Source organism: Pteropus medius, unplaced genomic scaffold, assembly GCF_902729225.1.
Source record: "Pteropus medius unplaced genomic scaffold, Ma_sr-lr_union100, whole genome shotgun sequence".
NCBI classification, from domain to species: Eukaryota; Metazoa; Chordata; class Mammalia; order Chiroptera; family Pteropodidae; genus Pteropus; species Pteropus medius.
In genome coordinates, this window is record NW_024356194.1 from 81,248 (window position 1) to 94,892 (window position 13,645).

The following is a 13,645-nucleotide window of genomic DNA, read 5'->3' on the forward strand; positions in this document are numbered from 1 at the left end:
TGGAAAGTACAGAATAAGGAATATAGGCAAAAATATTGCAACAACTATGTATGGTCTCAGGGAGTACTAGACTTATCGGTGGGATTACCTCATAAATTATGTAAATATCTAACCACTATGCTGTATACCTGAAACTGACACAATATTGAATTATATCGACCGTAACTGAAATAAAAAATTTAAACAATGACCGCAACAAAAATTCTCAAATGTGACATTCTACTATCTTTGCTTCTAGCACTGGTTATTATTTTAAGTAAAACATATATTCTTCCATTAGATAAAGACTTTTAAATATACTCTAATGTAATGATTTAGAATACAGTGCAACCTCTTTGTCATATGGGTTTGAGAAAGAGAATTTATATTTCTAAATTTCCACAATTTTTATTATAGTAGTCTAAAGATGGAAACCAGAGCAAAAATTGAGAAAACAACTTTTTCCTAACAACCACATATACCAAAATAAAAAATGTTAAGAAAAAAAAACTATGTATAATATGCTATATAGTTTTGGAAATGAAAGTCACCAAGAAGATTTCATGATTATTACAACAAGTACTTGGATCCATTAAAGATTGCATTTGGGCATGAGTTGCCTTTTTTTTTTGAAGTCACATTGAGAATCTTTATCCTTCACCAAATTTTCTATCTCCTTTATTGTGCAAAACCTTTCCCAACATAATTTTCCTATCACTATTTATTTGCTAGCCCATTCTTTCTTATTGACTCCACATTCAGTACTTAATAAAATTATTAAGAAAAAGGTCAAATAGTCATGTTTCTATAAAATGGAATTTAATAGACCAATTTTTCATTACAAACACAATAACAGGTAGACCACACCTAAATTTTAAAAGTACTACACAAAACTTAATTTAGAGCAGAACAAATTATTTCATTCAGGAGCATTTTACCTTGGTATGAAAACTAAGTTCTTCACTATCTGCTGAAGACCATGAATCACCAAGTTGAGGGTTGCTAAAAAATATAAAATAAAAATATAGAGTAAAAATATACAACAGAAAAGACTTTATTTCTTTAAAAAAAAAAAAAACTAAAAAAATTGAGTAAAAGGCGGATACCTACATATTAAATGAAGTTTCCTGACATAATTAAATGTGGCCTGTGTTTTAAGAAGAGCTGTTAGTTATCTATGTCTGCCTGCACTCTTCTAATCTACGAAATATTTAATAAAGACACCCTCTAAGTTCCTGTAACAAAGAGTGACAGCCAATATATTGGCCAAGGCTGAGATGACATTCTTTTCACCAAAAGTCCTGAAGGCTAAAATGAAAATCCAAATAGTGGCTGATGTAACTTTTGTAACCTGAACTGGACAAAATCTGATGACCTAAATCAGGCTAGAAAGGCATACTGTCCCTTCTGCATTGTCTGCCCGTGGTTCAGAGACTAATCTGTGTTAGTCCAAAATGTCAGTCTTGGTTCTTTAGCATGGAAACCACTACATCAGATGACCCCATTTCTACTTTTTACTCTCAGACAGTACAGAGAGTACCTTGAAATGGTTGAAAGCTAAATGTAGAAAAGTCAAAGAACGAATGCATATGCTGTGATCCTTCCCACTTCCAAGTCCCTCTTCTGCCTGGCTCCATGGCACTCTCCAGCCTATAAATCTTCCACCTCTGAAGGCACGGACACCTGAAACAAGGATGGGCTCGAACAACCCAGAGTAGGAGCTCTCTATTCCCCCGCTCCTGGAAAACTAGCTAAATGGAGTCATCCACTCCCAACACAGGCATGTTAACAACTACCAAACTCCATTAGGATTTGACAGCCCTGCTCAACCCTCCATGTACATGAGAAGGACAGCAGCAAATTGGGAAAAGAGGTGAAGGTGAGGAGACTCCTGCCTTGGGCCATAAATTGATGGAGTTCACAATCTCCAGTCCCCTAGGTCTCAAGGATCTCCAAGCCCCGCTCTGTAAGCTGGGGTGCAGGAAAGATGAAACCACATGCCTATGTGCTCTAAAGAGAATCTTTCCCAGTGGCTCAAATTATTGTAATTTTTTTTCACTAGAAAACTTAAATTTTGCTAGTTCCTCCAATTCAATGAACCAAGAAAAAGCTGCCATAAGGGGAAAAAATAACAGAATCAAAGAAACACCAGGAAAAGTGGAGAAGGAAGAAATAAATTAAGAAAACCCATGGAATAAGAAAAAAAGACTCCAGGAAAGAAGAGAAACAAAACTTTATAATACGACGCAAAGGTGCTAGCCTGAAATTATAATCAGACTGGACAGTCAGCAAGTAGAGAAATCAATTAGAAATATCCTCTAAAACACATGGATTTAATGAAAATAACATGGTCTATACATAGATGGTCTTCACTTACAGAAAAATAATTCATATTGAGAAGAGTAAACATAATTAAATGTAAAAACACTTTTCTGATTAGGCCTTGCTCATGTAAGACCTATAGCTCTGTGGCCATGGATAACTGAGAAATGCTCTAAACCTTTTCATGGTAGAATCAAGTTACTAGTTACTGCTGCAACTGTCAAGTATCTTAAGACAATGCTTGGACTAACTGGGCTTCCTGGGAAATCTCTAAATCTAAGTTAACAGATAAAGAAATTGGACTATCTGAATTGATCTGACTTGCATTTGTATGTTGACGTCAGTGCTGCCCAGGAATTCATCAGTACAGGCAGAGAGACTGACAGTGGATTTGAGAGCAAAGCAGGTTGAAAGTCAAGTCAGGGGTCTGCCACTTGTTCACTAGGGAATCACGGGTTCATTCATCGACTCTCCTGAACTACGGTAGCCTAATTAATAAAAAGGAAGTTATAATAGCACAGCTATTTTGAGAAGGTATTGTGATGACTATGTAAGATAACATGTGTTAAGGACAGAACACAGTATCTAGCCCAGGGGAGCACACTCAACTAATGTTAGTTTCTTTTCTCTTCATTCCCCTAGTTGGCTATAATTTTTTAAAATCCATAAAATCCTACCTGCTTACAGAGTCTTCTTCAGAAATCTCATGCCCTATTACAGAAAAAAGTAAAATACATTTGAAATCAAGAATAGATAAATACAGGACTATGAAAGTATCAGACTGATGCTGCGTTAAAACGTTTTCCTTTAGTACCACACCTGAGGACTATACTAATATCAATATTAACGATACTATTGGTGGACAATTAATATGGTAACAACTTTTACTTCCTCTCCTTTATATATACATGTATCAGACGCAAGAAAAACACAATAGAATTTATCAAAATTTGATACTTACAAGGGAACTACTATTTACAATGAAGCAAAACCTAACCAAACTGAATCAAACTGAAAGAACATGGCATCATTAGGATAATCAGTATCATAAACTAACAATGTCAAACTTAAATAGCATGAATTTTCTGGACTTCTGCCATCGTGCAGTAACACATTACACCTTCTCCACCTCTTCCGTCAACACCGTTGAGTTTAGGATGAAACGCCCTATCTAGAATACTATACTCTGCAGCTCGGTAAAAAATAGGAAACAGACGCTTTCTGGCCCTGTTTCCGGTTGCAAAATAAGTATAAAAGACTGTGATTCCAGGTTTACAAAGTAAAAACCCTTGAGACTCTTTCCTTTCATTGCTAAAATGTCTCTCTTGACCCACCTCATGGAGCAAGAGGGTCCAAAAAGTGCAGTATGATGTCATTTTTCTCAGCCCTCCCCCTTATGTGGCAAATATCTGTAGAAATCATGCTTTTTCAGCTTGTGAGGCCTATATCATCAGATCCTAGGCTGATGAAAAACATCATTAAAAAAAACACCCACGAAGGACGAAGAATATCTTAAACATCTATATTCAGTTAACTTGGCATTTCGATTTTTTAAGCATTCAAAGAGATACCCACTGTATAATTCCTACTATAGGACAGTATGGAGACAGTAAAAAGATCAGTGGTTTCCCAGTGTTAGGGAGAAAGGAGGGCTGAACATGGAAAACACAAAGGATTTCTAGGGCGGTGATACTGTTTTGCTGGATATAGGACATTATGCATTTGTCAAAACTCATAGACTCTGTGACACAGGAGTGAACTTTAATGTAAGCTATGGGCTCTGGGTGATGATAACGAGTCAATGTAGGTTCACTGATTGTGATGCATGTACCTCCCCGGTGCGGGCTGTCCACAGTGAGGGAGACTGTGTGTGTGGTGAGATGGTTTATGGGCATTCTCTGTTCTTTCTGCTCAATTTTGCTGTGAAGCTAAAACTGCTCTCAAAAAGAAAGAATATTATTATTTTTAATATGTTTTTATTAAATTTATCAGGGTGACATTGGTTCATAAAATTATACAAGTTTTCAGTATACAATCAATAATACATCATATGTATATTGCATACTATGTTCTCCAAAGTTAAATTTCCTTCCGCCACCATGTTTGACTCTTGTACCTTTATCTACCTCTCCCCTTCTCCCCTTTAACAAGACAGAAACAAAAATCCGCCATAAATGCTGAAGAAAAACCAGGAGTATAGGTTTCACAAAACATGCAGCATGAGCTTTCAAAAGCAGGTTATTTTTCCAGTGACTCTAACAACTAGATCAGTGTGCATCTTCCAATGTCCACACGCCGACTGATGGGTGAAAAGTGATCTTTCATCAGAGGAACAAATCACGACCCTGACAGGGTCCATGTGAAACCTAGTGGTAGAATGCAACAGCCTATCCTTAATGCAATATGTCAGAATCATTTATTCCATCGTGCTACAAGTATTCATCATGATCTTCAATTTGTACAGTAATTTAGCATCTACACAGTTGCACTGAGAGTTCAGGTGAATACATAAGTCATGTACCAGCTGAGATAGGGTTATAAATTGATCAGCTTGGATAAAGATTAGTAGAGTCCTCGTTAGAAGAAACATTGACTTCTTGCATGCCGATAGGGGCTATGTTTCTTGTACCTCCTAGTTTACCATCTGAAACTTTCTTGATCCACTCATGAAAAAAACATACATAAAACATATCCAAGAAATAATGAATAACGAGCTTTCGACAGTCAAAAATGGTAATGGAAAATTTCATTAAATTGCATCACAAATTTTAGATATTATCTTTTGTTTCTAAATCAGTGCAATACTTTCTGAAAATATTAATTTTAACAATTAGGGAATGAATGCCATCATTTCTTTGTTTTTAAACTTAGTTGGGCTTTGAAGAACTTTTAAGAACCAACTATCTTATTCAAAATCTGGCAAGCTTAAAGCAAAAGAACCAGTGCTTCTATATGGAAATGAATCTCCTTTCAGTAACAAATGCCAGTGTAACTTATATCTTTGATGCCTGATAATCATGAGGAGGTTAAATGAGTGGCTACAGTTTACTGCAATTCGAACACTCCCCTCTGCTTCCAGTGTGCTCTGGAGCGGCAGTGATCTCATCTTCGGTTTCAGTGCAAATACTCTCAAGCCATCTCAAGTGAGGTCTCTCAGATTTCCTCCAAAATTACCTAGCTAACACCATTCTTTCTTCTTCTCTTCTTTTCACTATACACTTTCCTCTTCAAAAATAATGTGTAGACCCGTGGTCTGGAAACTTCTTTCTGCATTCTTTTTGTGAATTTTCCGCACCAGCTTTTCTTTTCCTCTCTCTTTCACAGTAGTAACTTACATCGATCATTTCTACTACTTCATCGCCTTGTTTTGCTTTGGCTATAAACATGCTCAGAAATAAAATGAAAATGATGTTTATTGTTGTCCCTTACATGTCTTCACCTATCTGACGGCTTTGTTTCTTGATTTCTCTGAAGAGAAGTTGACACACTGTCTACTCAGAGCATAGTGGGAAGACTAACAATGTTGGAAAACCATCAGGGTCACATAATAACCTCCTAAGAATCCCTAATCAGTACAGGGATTGCAAAATGGGAAATTTTAAGTATCGAAAAAATGTCAGAGTTAAAGGTTATGATTTTAAGATTTCTGTTTCTTACTCCTGTAAATAACATTTTTTTTTTAAACATGGATACCAAAAGTAGATCTCTACATTATCAGATACCTCAGTCTGTAATGCCTTCCCAACAACAAGGAAAAGAGTACAAGTGGAAACATTTTGCTCTACTTCTCTGATAATTTTTGGTGCTGGAAGCTACTTCATATTTTTTCCATATTTCCAATATTCTCCTCTGACATTTTCTAAAGAATTAGTCTACCACCTTCCACTACACATGTTTGCTTTATTTCCCCTTAATTTCCTCCCGATAATTTTTGCCTTGCTCATTTTTCATTCCTTCGTTTATTCTTTTTTTTCTTATTTCTGACTTTTCTTAGGTCTTAGAGTATCTTGAAGTGAAACAAATAATATAGGTCCTCAAGACACTCTCGATTTAATCTGTTGCCGATACCTGAGAAGAGATACAACTGATCTTTTTACTTCTCTTTTCCTTACTATGCATGCAATAGTAAGGAAATATGTGAAGATTCCTATTTTAAATCAACATTCTTTTAAATTCCTTTTTTACACAATACAGTTCTTACCTGCTATTTGCTCAGTTTGTAGGTTTTTTCCTTTTTGATCTGCAGCTCCAGCTAAGCCTTCAGCATAAATTTTTGGAAGACTTGTAGAAAAATCCTGTTAATATTTATATCAACAGTGAGATATCGAAAGATTTCCTAATCTCCTTCTCAGAAAATATCTGAATTTCCTACATTAAAAGCAAGTAGACCTAACAATAACAGAAGCATGTGTTGAATATCAAAATATTCAATAGAAAAACTTCAACTTAAGTTCTCTAGATCAACCTGAACTTTTGTCTTCATTTAGCTACTCTGAAAATTAAGCATGGAAGCCCAGTGTAAATACTTTCATAGACAAAATATTGATTTACATGTACACATCAATGCGAAACTAACTTCAAAACACCTTCTCTAATTTGCATTCTCCGCAAGTTCGAGAACATTTTGAAATACATGCATTTAAAGGAATTCTTTAATTAAGATACTTGGTAATATTTTAAATATTTCTAAAAAGACTTTTTAGTGTTAAAATTAGATACCTGACATGATAGAAACATGGAGTATGTCATGTTACGTATAAAGAGATTATTGTGGGACCTATTTCACTTAGGTAAAGATGAGCTTGGAAAAAGCTAACTATTATTTGCTAAGTTTTGAGAGGAAAGTCATTGAATAAAATGGGAAGATGGTAAGAAACACTTTTCTTGAAATTCTGTTTAAATAATAGCAAAAATGTTTACATAGCACATTTTATTTCTTATTTACACACTACAACAATAATGCAAATGGTATGATGGTGGTTAGCCCTCTTCCTGCTTCCTGTTCATTCCAAGAAATGCTCAGAAAGTACTTTACTGATGTAGGAAATTATACACTCAGGCCTATTCCCATGATACTGCCCCAATATTATCTAACCTAACATTTTTTATTTTCTTGATATGAACACCTAAATGGATTGTTGTGTACTTGTTTTCTGCCCCTACAGCCTCAACCCTCAACTTCTAGATGCGGTGTCTAACTGCCCAGCACATAGTCGGTATTCAATAACAGAAATATACTTCAGGACAAAACATTTACGATTTCATCAAGAAAGTCTCAAATACTAAAGCACTACATATCTACAGGGTATCTCCAGTTACCAGCTCCTTAAAATTGTCATTCCCCCATACTCAAAATGAACATGCTTGTTTAACTTTCCCATTCTTTTCTTGACACTACTATCAATTCATTGTGTCTCGTGTTTACAAAGTGTTCTCGATATTTAGTAAGTCATTAAATACCACTGTGATCATTGTGCCTTACATTTTCATAGCACCCTTTATTGTTTACAAAGTGTTTTCACATTTCTTACCACATTTGTTCTTTGCACATACCTGAGAGGTAGGGATCAGTACCCTTAATATGAATGAGGTCACTGATATACTGACAGGTTATAAGCAAGTTTTCCCAAGGCCCCATAGCTAGTGAGTGACCAATCCAGGATGCTAATATGTTCTTGGACTTCAAATTCAGTATTTGTACCATGAGGTGGCAGATGGCTATAATCTAAGACATTACTTTATACTTCCTTACATTACTATAAGAATGGCTGTCATAAAGGTACTCAATACAGGATATTTTAACTCTCCAAGACAGTTTTTCCTTGCAGAATCTACTTAACAATCCCAATACAATGAAACCTCAAAATTTCATGCATTATCTATTCATGTTCCAAGGTATTAAAGAAACTACTTTCTAACATTAGGCCACGGTTTTATCTGGAATAATTCTTCAGTTTTTAGATAAACTGAACTTCAGAACTCAAACTGATGTTGAGTTTCTTATACTATATTACACCGACTTCATTAAGGGAATCTTAAAAATTAGGAGAAAGGTCCTATGCAGTGTTTTTTTATTTATAAATTATTGTATTAATTGTAGGTTAAAATATAAGAAAATATTCTTATGGGCAAATGCAGAGGTGAGAAAGTAAAGTCAAATCATGCCTTTTATGTTTTAACATCACTCAATGCTGATATTAAAATGAAAAAATAATAATGAAAGATAGTACCTCAGAATGCCAAGATGATTTTGCTTCTTTTTCTTCTCCTGTTCCTAATGCTGACATTTTAACTATAAAATGTAGTTACAGAGACATTAATGAAAATATTTATTAGTATACATTTAAAATACATATACAGGTATATCTGCAATCATAAATATTTAGATAACATAAAAATAATAGCAGAAAAATTTGCATGGTTATGAAACTTTGGCAAGAAAAAAAGTTGTTTGCAGTTGGAATACTTTTGAAGAAACAGAGTAAAAAAATATACTTAAAAGAAATGGATCTCATATTTGCATCTACACAATTTAGATTTGTTTATATCAGCTTATAAGCAGAGAAAAAATATAGATCGCCACTAAATGACCACTTGGATTATTTTTATGTGTTCCATCAACATAATTCATTCTGTTCCTATTTGTTTGCTCTCGTGGAGCACATTCATTAATATCCATACCATGTTCTTTGCTTCCAATGGCTGGCGTGATTGCTTCTTCCTATGAGAACAAAGGAAAACAAAAACCCAGTTTCAGAAAATATCACATTCTTTGACTCGTTCCTTCAGTCAGTCAATCAGTCAGGAGGATGACAGACATTTACTATATCTCTCAAATCATAGGCACCAACCTGGGAAAAGTGGCAAATACAAAGAAAAGATTTCATCCTCTATTGTAGTAGGGGTACAGATGCACAAAAACAGTAAACACGCAAAAGTATCATTAGCTACGTCTACAGCTGAAGTGAGTAACGTACAGTAAGGGCACAAAGGGACAGCAGGCAGTTGTATCTGGGAGGCTCAGGAAATGCTACAGAGATAGGGCTGTCTCTTGAAAGATTTCCTAAGTGCAGAGTGAGGGTGTGAAGGGCATGCTACAAAGGGCAGTGGGAGCAAAAGCATGAGATATGAAACAGCAAGTAACTGAGGGCACCTAGTACTGTGGTAAGGCTGGAACACTGGGAATGGGATGGAGAGACAAAGCTGGAGAATCAGAGCCACAGCAAACGAGGCAAGTGTCATGCTGGTATATGAAATTTACCCTCACTTAATGGGGAGCCATTCAATAAGAAGAGGAGTTGTATCGTCACAAACATATTACAGAACAGTCACACTGGCAGTGAAGTAAACATGAACACAAGGACAGCAAAACGAGAAAAGTGTATTTAAAAATTAAAGATGAGAAAGCGATTTACAGTAGTAAGATATAAAAAATGGTAAGCTTTTAGAAAATATTAAACTTGGTGAGTGACTGGATATGGTGACATCAGAACTTTTCATGCTTCAGTGTTTCAGTGGTGCTATGACCTAGGACGGGAAAACAGATGCCAGAGGAGGTTACAGGAGTCAGCGAAAAGGAAAGGGCCAGTGATCATGTCTTCACTCTGGGACATATGAAATTGGAGGCACCTAGGGGGCTTAGAAGAAAGATCTGGATAAATATATTTTGGGTAGGACTAACTATTTTGCAAACATAAAAGTAATCGCAGAAAATATTGCAGGGTTTTGAAACTTTGGCAAGAAAAAAAAAGTAACTTCCTCAGGATAAGTGTACGATGTTCAGAAAACAGATGTTTGTAACAGAATACTGAACTGATCTAATTAAATAATGACGATCTACATAGAACATGTGAAAATTTGAAAACAAAAATAGCAGGGGAATATGGATTGAACATGGGATTCAATTTTTCAATTATATATTTCAAATTCTGTTTCAACAATATAAGATACTCTTTTATAGATATATGCAAAGATTTATTTCTCGGCTATTATAGTAATAAGCATTTTAAGTTTCATGAAAAACCTTCTTTGTCAAACATCAATTCACCATGTTACAAGACTCCTGTTAAAACACAAGTTTTACATTGGAGAAGAAAAATGCCTATGTGGCTATGAAATGGCAAGGCATTTTTATTATATGTTAAAATATATAAAATTGTATTAAAATACATAAATATTTTATTTCGAATATGTATCGTATTATATTATCTCTCAAAGATCCACAGAACCCCAACCAAGAAGCAGTTGGACTCGGCATGCCTGGCACATCATGCTAGGTGGCCCCCAGTCCAGCAATAGTGGAAGCCGGCCTCAGTTCACAGTATAGCCTTGGAGCCCAGCACAGGCAGATACCAACAACAGGTCACTTCTGCTCCTACCTGGTGGCAATAGGCTGAGCACAAGTAGCATCTGACCTGGGCCTGCACTAGAGAGGCCCAAGAAACAACATACCTAGTCATCTGCTTCAGACCACACTAGAGCATCAACGAATTAGTTCTACAAATGACATGAAAGAATGGACTCAGCCGGCCCCAGAGCCCTGCTCCAGCCAATCCAACTCCGTGAGGTCAGTCCACACATTGGCAGTTACCACATCACTATCAATAATTACTTTAAGTGTAAATGCATTAAGCACTCCTTTCAAAAGACATAGAGTGGCTGAATGGATAAAAGAATAAGACACACACAAATGACTTTAAACCAAAAAGATTTTACACAACAAAGAAAACCATCAACAACACAAAAAGACAATCTAAAGCATGAGAGAAGATATTCATCAATGATATATCCATAAAGAGTTAATATCCAAAAGATAGAAAGAACTCATACAACTTAACACTGAAAAGGCAAACAATACAATTAAAATATGGGCAGAGAACTGGAATAGGCATTTCTCCGAAAAGGACATAGGGATGGACAAAAGACATATGAAAGATGGTGAACAACACTTCTCATCATTTAAACCATAATTTAAACCACTAATTTAAACCATACTCAGATATTACCTCACATCTGTCAAAAGGGTTATTATCAATGAATAAACAAATAACCAATGTTGGTGAGGATGGGAAGAAAAGAGAACCCTGGCATACTACTGATGGGATTGCACATCGGTGCAGCCTCCATGGAGATTTCTCAAAAATTCAAAAATAGAACTACCATATGACCCAGCACTCATACTTCCAGGGACTTATCCAAAGAAATTCAAAAGGTTAAATAGAAAAGATACATGCATCTCTATGTTCGTTGCAGCATTAGTTATAGTAGCCAAGATATGTAAGCAACGTAAGTGTCCGTCGATAGACAATTGGATAAAAAAGAGGTGGTACATATACACAATGAACTATTACTTGGCTATAAGGAAGAAAACCTTACCATTTGCGACAATATCCATAGACCTAGGTGGTATTACGCTAAGTGAAAGAAGGCAAACAGAGAGAGACAAAACCATACATTTCACTTATTTGTGGAATTTGAAAATCAAAATAAACCAACAAACAAAAGGGAAAGAAATTCGTAGTTACAGAGGATGAACTGATGGAGTGTGGGGAGCTGGTTGAAAAATTTAAAGGGATTAAGAAGCACATATTAGCACTTACAAAGTAGTCAGGAAGATGGAAAGTACAGAATAAGGAATATAGGCAAAAATATTGCAACAACTATGTATGGTCTCAGGGAGTACTAGACTTATCGGTGGGATTACCTCATAAATTATGTAAATATCTAACCACTATGCTGTATACCTGAAACTGACACAATATTGAATTATATCGACTGTAACTGAAATAAAAAATTTAAACAATGACCGCAACAAAATTTCTCAAGTGTGACATTCTACTATCTCTGCTTCTAGCACTGGTTATTATTTTAAGTAAAACATATATTCTGCCATTAGATAAAGACTTTTAAATATACTCTAATGTATTGATTTAGAGTACAGTGGAACCTCTTTGTAATATGGGTTTTGAGAAAGAGAACTTATGTTTCTAAATTTCCACAATTTTTATTATATTAGTCTAAAGATGGAAACCAGAGCAAAAATAGAGAAAACAACTTTTTCTTAAGAACCACATTATACCAAAATAAAAAATGTTAAGAAAAAAAACTATGTATAATATGCTATATAGTTTTGGAAATGAAAGTCATCAAGAAGATTTCATGATTATTACAAGTACTTGGATCCACTAAAGATTGCATTTGGGCATGAGTTTCCTTTTTTTTTTTTGAAGTCACATTGAGAATCTTTATCCTTCACCAAATTTTCTGTCTCCTTTATTGTGCAAAACCTTTCCCAACATAATTTTCCTATCACTATTTATTTGCTAGCCCATTCTTTGTTATGGACCCCACCTTCAGTACTTTAAAAAATTATTAAGAAAAAAGGTCAAATAGTCATGTGTCTATAAAATGGAATTTAATAGACCAATTTTTCATTACAAACACAATAACAGGTAGACCACTTCTAAATTTTAAAAGTACTACACAAAACTTAATTTAGAGCAGAACAAATTATTTCATTCAGGAGCACTTTACCTTGGTATGAAAACTAAGTTCTTCACTATCTGCTGAAGACCATGAATCACCAAGTTGAGGGTTGCTAAAAAATATAAAAGAAAAATATAGAGTAAAAATATACAAAAGAAAAGACTTTATTTCTTTAAAAAAAAACACTAAAAAATTTGAGTAAAAGGTGGATACCTATATATTAAATGAACTTTCCTGACATAATTAAATGTGGCCTGTGTTTTAAGAAAAGCTTTTAGTTATCTATTTCTGCCTCCACTCTTCTAATCTACGAAATATTTAATAAAGACACCCTCTAAGTTCCTGTAACAAAGAGTGTCAGCCAATATATTGGCCAAGGCTGAGATGACATTATTTTCACCAAAAGTCCTGAAGGCTGAAATGAAAATCCAATTAGTGGCTGAAGTAACTTTTGTAACCTGAACTGGACAAAATCTGATGACCTAAATCAGGCTAGAAAGGCATACTGTCCCTTCTGCATTGTCTGCCCGTGGTTCAGAGACTAATCTGTGTTAGTCCAAAATGTCAGTCTTGGTTCTTTAGCATGGAAACCACTACATCAGATGACCCCATTTCTACTTTTTACTCTCAGATAGTACAGAGAGTACCTTGAAATGGTTGAAAGCTAAATGTAGAAAAGTCAAAGAACGAATGCATATGCTGTGATCCTTCCCACTTCCAAGTCCCTCTTCTGCCTGGCTCCATGGCACTCTCCAGCCTATAAATCTTCCACCTCTGAAGGCACGGACACCTGAAACAAGCATGGGCTCGAACAACCCAGAGCAGGAGCTCTCTATTCCCCCGCTCCTGGAAAACTAGC

General features: G+C 35.3%; 1 protein-coding gene across 1 annotated transcript in view; it reads right to left on the reverse strand.

Annotated features, from left to right (window-relative positions):
* Nucleotides 1-13,645, reverse strand: part of LOC120600569 (ankyrin repeat domain-containing protein 26-like) — a 108,330-nt gene that overhangs the window by 79,117 nt on the left and 15,568 nt on the right. Inside the window, exons 11-16 of the mRNA XM_039859978.1 lie at nucleotides 12,835-12,898; nucleotides 9,279-9,395; nucleotides 8,885-9,022; nucleotides 6,503-6,596; nucleotides 2,979-3,012; nucleotides 918-981 (exon numbers count right to left, since the gene is read on the reverse strand). Of these exons, the coding sequence (XP_039715912.1) occupies nucleotides 918-981; nucleotides 2,979-3,012; nucleotides 6,503-6,596; nucleotides 8,885-9,022; nucleotides 9,279-9,395; nucleotides 12,835-12,898 (511 nt within the window). The remainder of the gene's footprint in view (nucleotides 1-917; nucleotides 982-2,978; nucleotides 3,013-6,502; nucleotides 6,597-8,884; nucleotides 9,023-9,278; nucleotides 9,396-12,834; nucleotides 12,899-13,645) is intronic.